Here is an 8,115-nt window from a genome sequence, read left to right as displayed (position 1 = left end):
GCTGGCTGCCCGTGTCATTAAGCGCTAATTCATTTCGGAGGGGACTTGGGGGGGGGGGGTGGGGGGTGGAGGGGGTGGAGGGGTGAGGAGGGGGGAGGGGGGAGGAGGGGGAACACCCCAAGCAAAATAAGCCCCGAGAAAAAAAAAAAAAAAAAGTTAAAAATAAATAAATAAATAAAGTTTCTCCCCACCCTCCCTCCCTCCCCCGAGCCAATGGCATGAGTCACCCCGCGACGTCAGGGCCCAGCTCGGCCTCTGATTGGCCCGCGGGGCGTTTACTCCACTTCCCAAAGGAGGACAGAGCCGGGGAGCCCCCAGAGGGGGGAAAAAAGGGGGGCGGCTCCGCAGCGCCTCACTCGCGCAGTCCCCGCGCAGGGCCGGGCAGAGGCGCAGCGCAGCTCCCCGGGCGGCCCCGCTCCAGCCTCCCTCCTCACCCGCGATGGCTTCTCCTTCCAAGGCGAAGGAGGTTTTCTCCTCCGACGAGGAGGGCCCGGCGGCCGGCTCCGAGGAGCACCACAAAGTCAAGGTGTCCAGCTTGCCGTTCAGCGTGGAAGCCCTCATGTCCGACAAGAAACCCCCCAAAGAGCTGCCGCTGGCCGCGGCGGGGGGCAGCGCCGACGGGGCGGCCGTGGGCACCTCCAGGAACCTGCTGCTGCCGGGCCACGGCTCCCGGGACGCGCACAGCCCCCCCGGGGCTCTTACAAAAACCTTCGACACCGCCTCGGTTAAATCGGAGAACTCGGAGGACGGCACGTCCTGGATCCAAGAGGCCGGCAGATATTCGCCTCCGCCAAGTGAGTGGCCGGGGAAGTGGCGGAGGGCAGTGCAGGGCTTCGCGGTGCCCCCGCGGATGGGGAGCGAGGGGAGGTGGGCACCGGGAACCGTCCACCGGGCTCCGGGCACCGGGTACCGGGCTCCGAGCCGAGGCCCCGAGCTGTGCGGTTCCCCAGGCACCGAGCTGCGCGGCAGCACGTTGGCCATATCCATCTAGACACTATATTTCTGTATATGTTGCTTTCTGCCTGTGTTTACATCTTATATTCATGTTACTTGGGCGTTTATATACACACCACAGTTATATATTTACGCATCTATATATGATTGTACATATATAAATATAAAATATTTTTCTAAAACCGTACAAAGATCAGGAGCTCCCTTTCCCTACATTCGGCTCCCCTGCTGCCACTTTGTACTTTTCTGTCATCCCCTTGCAGTGAGAACTGGAATTGCTCCATCTCGTTCTCGCTTATACGAAACGTTCAAAGCAATCTCCTCCTCGCTCTTAAATCCCAGAAATTCTTCCTCCGCATCTTGCGCGCTTTCCGTGTGCTGTCTCCCACCGCGGTTGTCCTGGCCTGGTGGATCTGTCCTGCCTCTCTCATCCTCGCTGCAAGCAGCCTGTCAAAGTTTCCCGAGCTGGGCCTGACCTCTTTACCCCCCGCCGTCTCTCCCGACCCCCTCCCACCGTCTTGGGGACACAGATCCGGAGGTGACAGGTTACTTTTTAAACCCCTTTGGGGTTCGACCCGCGCTGCTGTGTCTGTGCTGAGTTGCATTTCGCTTTCGGCGAAATCTCCCCCTTCCCGTTTTTGTTTTAAAATTTAAATTGTATTTAAAAAAAATGAAAAGAAAGAATTTAAGAGCCCAAAAACTACCTCCAAGAAAAGGTGAAAAGCGTAGCCCGGCAGTGCTAGACTCTGCCTTCCCATCGCCAAGAGCCTTGGCAGAGAGGCACCTGTATTAGCAGATCGATCTCCATTAATCTATGCATCCCTGGCTTGCCTGATGAAAACTAAATTCTCTGCTTTATGCAAGTTAATGGCTTTGTAGATGCGAACTATTTATCAGGACGGTCTTGCAGAATTTGCTCCTGTAAACTATTATTACAAGAAGGAAGTTTAGTGCTATTACATCTCCTCTCTTTTTAGACAGTTATTTTGATTTGGGTTTCAGACCCTTCTTTTCCTTTGCGATTACCCCGAATTAATTTGATTTCTAACATGTTGGGAGAGAGCCTGTGAGAGGGGCCGGGAGGAAAACAGGCCGCCCGTGTCATTGCAGAGTAGCTCCGCTTTGCGACTTTCACGTACCCACGAGTACTCTGGAAATTCAAGAAAAGAAGCTTGTGCTCCTACCCAGAGCCCCTCCTGTACAAGACGAGGCCTAATCTTCTTCGGATACTTTTTTTTTTTCTTCGAAATTCCACTATTTCTCTATTAAAATCGGTAGTTGTCAAGATCTGGAAAATAGCCTTGTAAAGGACTTCAATATCCAGGGAGTTCAGGTCCCGTGATTTCAGAGGGATTTGGGGCGAAAAACGATCAGTGGTAGGAGCCTTAGCTCGGGAAGGTCCTTCGGCCTCGATCATCTTCCTCATTTCCCTCTTCCCCGGCTCTCGGCCCCATCGGAGCCGCGGTGACAGTGCGGGGCAATGAGCGGTGCTCCCGCAGGACGCCCCGTCTGTCCGTGGAGGGCTTTGATGTTAGGACAAGCTCCTCGATCTATGATTATTAACATTACAGGTGGGATGAACTAGGGAAGTGATGATTCTTGTCCGCCGTTGGCCAGAAAACAGACGATAAACGGGGGGGGAAAAATCAAAACAAAACAAAAAAAGAGCGGAACAAATCACTGCAGCGAGTGCTTTAGGATTGGCACGGCGTAAACAGAACTACAGGCTCTGCTCAGGCGACCGTCCCTGCTTCTTATCAGAGGCTGGCTGTCATTTAGGGGATGGTGGAGGAAAAAGCTGGTGGACGTTTGGGTTTATTCCGAGGGCACTATTTGTCTGGGATTTAGTTTAAAAGCTCGTTTTTGAAGTTTCCCCTGTGCATAGCAAAAGTCGGGATGAGTCGGGCTAACCCGAAACCCGGGGAAGGCGCTGGGATGGGGACCGATCCCGGAGCGACCGTCGTCCTTGTAAACCCCATCCCTTCTGGAAGCAGCTGGCTTATAGTTGGGTCTTTGGAAATCCACAAAATAAATCGGTTTCGTTTTAAAAAGAGAGAGTGGAATAGCGGGGTAACCGGCAGTGAATTTAGTGTAGTTTGCGTCAAGTTTTAGGAGTGCACCAAATGTCACGGTTAGCTTAGTTATTAAAATGCTCTCATGTGATCGTTAGACGGCATTTGACAAGTTGTTTTCTGAGAGGGATTTATTTTTCTCGCGTTCAGTATCTAGAAGAAGAGTAAGAAGAGAAATTTTGCTTTTGTTTTTTATGGAGCTGTTTTCTCTCTCCACTTTCTGAATTTTTTAACGCTTTCTTCGTGAGGCTTTTTTAATTGCAAGATGCCCATTTAAACAGCTTCGCGGTCCAGTTTATTTAAGAATAAACACGTAAATAAGGGAAAGTTAAAAAGTTTCAGAAAATACTGAGAAGTGTGTGAACCAGACATGTACAAAATTTAGCAGCTACTTGTGAGAGACTGGGTGACATTTTCTGTATCAGGCTTGGGAGCCGGGGTGACTTGTATGTCCCGGGAGTGATCCAAAACATAGCCAAATTGCAAAGTTTTTCAAAACAGCAGAATGCTTTTAAATCATTCTTTTAATTTATTATAGAAATGTAAAATGAATTTAAAGACAACTCAGCCATGTGCCATCTCTGGAACAAGTGCCTAACCTGGTTAGGGTTATAAGGAAAGCACAAAAGGTAGCAGATTTCCTGACTTGTATTGGGTACAGATGCTGCAGCTATGTGGCATCAATATGGCAGATGTCATAAAGACTAAGTATTGAATTAGAAGTATGATGCTTTCTGCTTTTTTGATACTTGCTGAAAAACAGAAAATACTGCTTGAGGAAAAACAAACAAAACTTATTAAGTAGAGTGGAAAGCTGCTCTTGATTTCAATGGTAGAAGAAATAGCAAGAATAACACCCAATTATCCCAAACATAAAAATTATCAGATCCTGTTCTTCGGCTGCTGGGATAAAATCTCACGGGGTTGACTTGTTGCTCTTGGTGGAGGAATCCTGGCATGGGCTTGTGTCTTGCAGCACGGTGCTTTTGTAAATCTCCTGCTTCTGCCTGTGTTTGTCCTGTGCTATGTTGGGGTTACTCTTCCAGTTCTGCAGCTACCAAGACAGCTATTTTGTGTGCTTTAGATCCCCACGATGTGACTGTTAAAGTGATCTACTGGGTATCTCTGAATCCTTTGTGCTCTGTTTGCCTATGAGCTATTCCCTTAAAATCAGAGCCAAACTTTCACTTCCCTTGACATTTGCCGAAGTCCTGTAAACTTAAGTTTGTCTAGTAAGAGAATTGCAGTGTCATTTGTAAAAGATGGCCTGTTTCGAGGGTATCACCTGATGAGACACCCTCCCTATATGTATCCCCCTGGGCTCTCTCAAGTGCAGCATGTCTCCCCAAAGCACCCAGGTCTCCCTGCCTTTGTGGTAACCAGCCTTTTCCTTCCTTGCAGGACACCTGAGTCCCACTGCCTGCACCCTGAGGAAGCACAAGACGAATAGGAAGCCCCGAACCCCATTCACCACTTCCCAGCTGCTGGCTCTGGAGCGCAAGTTCCGCCAGAAGCAGTATCTGTCCATCGCCGAGAGAGCAGAGTTCTCCAGCTCCCTCAACCTCACAGAGACCCAAGTCAAAATCTGGTTCCAGAATCGGAGGGCCAAGGCCAAGAGACTGCAGGAGGCTGAGCTAGAGAAGCTCAAAATGGCAGCGAAGCCCATGTTGCCGTCGGGGTTCAGCCTCCCTTTCCCCATCAACTCTCCCATCCAGGCCGCCTCACTGTACGGAACATCCTACCCTTTTCACAGACCTGTGCTTCCTATCCCGCCTGTTGGACTCTATGCTACTCCTGTTGGATATAGCATGTACCACTTATCCTAAGAAGATCAGAAAGACAAAGCGACAGCAAGACAGACTTCCTGGTGGATCTTGTCCAACCCTGAGAAGGCAGTACCCCAACCAGTACTGGCCGTTCTTACTGCAGGCTTCTAAATGCCATCCCGAGTGTACAGGAGTTCGCGTTAGCAAAGCAAGGCACCCTGTATGCTACAGGTTGGGTGTCTTCTGAGAGTGCTCTGAGCGCTCAGAATCTGATCCTCAGAGAAAAAAAAAGTAAAAACAAAAAAAAAAGAAAAAACATTTGAGCAAATGTAGGGTTTTTATACAGTGCATGTAAAAATAGAATAAAAAGGAATGGGTGAAAAAAAATGTTTTATGGAGGCAGAGATTTCCCAACACCTTACATGATGGGGCCCAACATGTGTTTAAAGTAAAAGGGGTACATGCCCTAAATCCACACTCTCAAGTGTCATCATTTACTATGGGGGCAGGGGGAGGGAAATAAAAAGGTATAATTAAGGTGTTTGGGAGGGTTTTGTTTTCTTCGTCGTTGTTCTATGTTTTTTAAAGAAAGCAGAGCCCTTAGATACAGACACCGTGTAAATAGAAATTAGACCCAGTAGAGTCTGAGTGAAGTTCAGAGCCAGCAAGTTCCTGCATTTCTAGGGGTAGGGAAATTTTTTTTTTTTGCATCCCAAACATCGACAGACCTTTGCAACAAGATGAGGGGCCCTTAAATGCAGAAAGTAAAGCAACAGCTTTATCCACCATTGGCTCTTGTAATGTCTTTATCTGTGTAAATTAAAACGTATTGTTTGTAAAGCACTGTGAGGGGAGGTAAAGTGCAAGGGAGGGTTATTAGGCATTCTGGTCTTTATCTCTTCCTATTGGTGTGCTTAGAAATCTTTGTCTACAGCCAGGTAACTGTGGCTCCACGATGGTTTTTGAAAACCATTCAAAAGGGAGGGAAGGGAGTTTCTGGGGAAAGAAGCCGTGGGTTGTTTCCACAGTGGTGGTGAGCAAGGGTTGTTGAACTCTTCTGTGGAGACGTTTAGTATTTTTTATTAGTATTTGCAACAGTCTATATTAAATAGAAGAATCCCCCACGTCTTCCTCTCCTTCCATTGCAAAGGATGCTAATGTAAGTGACTCATGCTTCAAGCCCTTTTAAAGAGAGATCCAGGTATCAAAATCCAACAGCATTACTTGTAGGATGGTGGGATGCCAAGAGACTGCGTAACCTCTGTCCCCATGGGAGCTCCCCAAGTGCTGGCAGTGTCTTCCCCAGGCTTCTTATAACTATTGTATTATGTGTATTACTCTTGCTAAACTTTGTGAGAAAATTCCTCCATAGGCTGTGGAGCACTGAAGGCAAAGATTGTCCTGGATTTATTTTCTTAGCATGTTGAGAAGAAACCAAAAAGAAAAGGGCAGTAAAATGGAAAAAAATCCACAAGGTTTTGCTGGTTTTGGTTTGTTTTGACCGAGGCACTTTCACCGCCTGGGACTCACTATAGATGAACTTCCCATCTCCCTTCCCCTCACCCCCAATCTTCCATTATAGGAAAGTCCCTTTGAAAGGGATGCCTTGTACAATTTTATATATTTTATTGAAGATTTATTATTTCTTATCTCTTATTTCGAATTAAATTAAAAAAAAAACAAAACATGTTTAATCACGTGTGGGTCTGTGAGTGTTTGGAGTTCTTTAAAAGGTAACTTCTCTCCGTGTGTGTTTTGCACTGCTGGGTCAAGTTCAAAGGAATGTTTTGGTTGCCTTTATGATTATTTCCCCTTCTGAATCTGAATTAAAGCCAAATTTGCAGCACATGAAGGTGAATTGCAAGTCAACAATTCAAAGTCGAAAGCCAAACCTTTTATGAGGTTTCCTTGTTTTTAACAACCCCTTTTAGGCGCCTCTGTTCTTTACAGCATCATATTCTGGTGATATTTCCACTGCTTTTCTTAGCTCGTGAGCCATTCTCTTTTGCTCAGGCCTCTCCCCTCGACTCGCCTTTCCCCTGACCTCAAAGCTGTCTCTAGCAGGTTGCTGCTGTCGGCCCCAGCCACTTCTGGAGGTCCTTTAGTGCAGTGCAGGCTGGGCAGGGACCCTGCAATACTCCAGCACAGTAGCATTTCAGGGCTCCCACCTGCTGTCACCCTGTTCCCTACCTTTTGGGGCAGCCTCCCTAAAGGGACTCTCCTGTGCTGCCCGGAGAGCAGGTGCCTGACCATATTCCTCTGCCCTCTCTGGTGGGGGGCCCTCGGGTGTGTGGGGATGAAGGGGGTGCCCGGGAGGTCAGAGCTGGATAACTGCGGCTCTCCAAGTCCCATTCCTGCTGACCCAGCATAGCACTTTGCATTTTTCTGTAGGAGGCTTTTTGGATTTAGGAGCGACCTCTGGGCTCCAAGCTGCGCAGGGAGGTGCATTTACCTCCGCTGGAGCAGCCGGGAGATTTGATTCGGCCATGCTCCGATGCATGGAGGAAAGCTTTCCCCTGCCCCATGCTGGTCTGTGCGCACCGGGGGAAGGGCGTTCAGCACCATGCAGTATCGGGCCTCGGCTGAGCGAGGAGGGAAGGGCCGGGGGGGAAGAACACCTCCCGAGCGGGGGAGCTGCTCGGAGGGGCTCCGGGCATCGCGGATCCTTCTCGGCCAGCCCCCTGTTAACCTTCCCGCTTCGCGATTGTAGGGAACAAAGCTGGGGGAATCCAATCTCCACGCAGATTTTTCAAATTAGCATTTACTGCCGGATAAAAAACGGGAGACAACCGCTCCTTTCTCGGGCTCTCCCTTTCTGAAGCGTTATCCCCTTAATCCCGGGGCAGGGCGAAGCCCCCCTCGCCTCTCTCCTTCCCTCTCCAATTGTCCCGAGTGCTTTCTAAACTGGGCCGGGCTGGTTATAAATAAACCAGCGGTATTTTTTAACCTTCAGTATAAATCAGCTGTGTCAGGGATTACAGCTAAATCTTTTCGCTGGAAACTCTGGGCACAAGAGCTTTGTGTGTGTTATGATAGATCCTTAAATGGATACAGATTTATTGCAGAACACAAGGGTGTTGAAGGAAAAGCTTCCAAAACTCAGTTACAACCTTTGGTATGGGAAAGGCAGGATGGATCCGTGACACCTTCCCCGAGCTTGCGGATGGCATGACAATTCACCCTGCGCCCATTATTAACTTGTTCCAATTAAATCCTTCAGAAAGGCCGAGTTAATTGAGTATTATATTTTATTACGAGGGAGGTGTCAAGCTTTACTCATGAGACTTCATCATCGGCCTAATGGGAGCTGCCCCGCAGGCAGA

The 8,115-nt window shown here is 48.6% G+C and overlaps 1 protein-coding gene across 1 annotated transcript; it reads left to right on the top strand.

The window, feature by feature from the left end:
- Positions 1 to 308: 308 nt before the first annotated feature.
- On the top strand, positions 309 to 6,455 carry MSX2 (msh homeobox 2). The gene is made up of 2 exons (XM_040573678.1): positions 309 to 794; positions 4,428 to 6,455. Exons 1-2 carry the CDS (start codon positions 440 to 442, stop codon positions 4,850 to 4,852), a joined length of 780 nt encoding a protein of 259 aa, XP_040429612.1. The 5' UTR covers positions 309 to 439; the 3' UTR covers positions 4,853 to 6,455.
- Positions 6,456 to 8,115: the final 1,660 nt, after the last annotated feature.

Source organism: Cygnus olor, chromosome 14, assembly GCF_009769625.2.
Source record: "Cygnus olor isolate bCygOlo1 chromosome 14, bCygOlo1.pri.v2, whole genome shotgun sequence".
Lineage (NCBI taxonomy): Eukaryota > Metazoa > Chordata > Aves > Anseriformes > Anatidae > Cygnus > Cygnus olor.
This window is presented reverse-complemented; position numbering and strand designations above follow the sequence as displayed.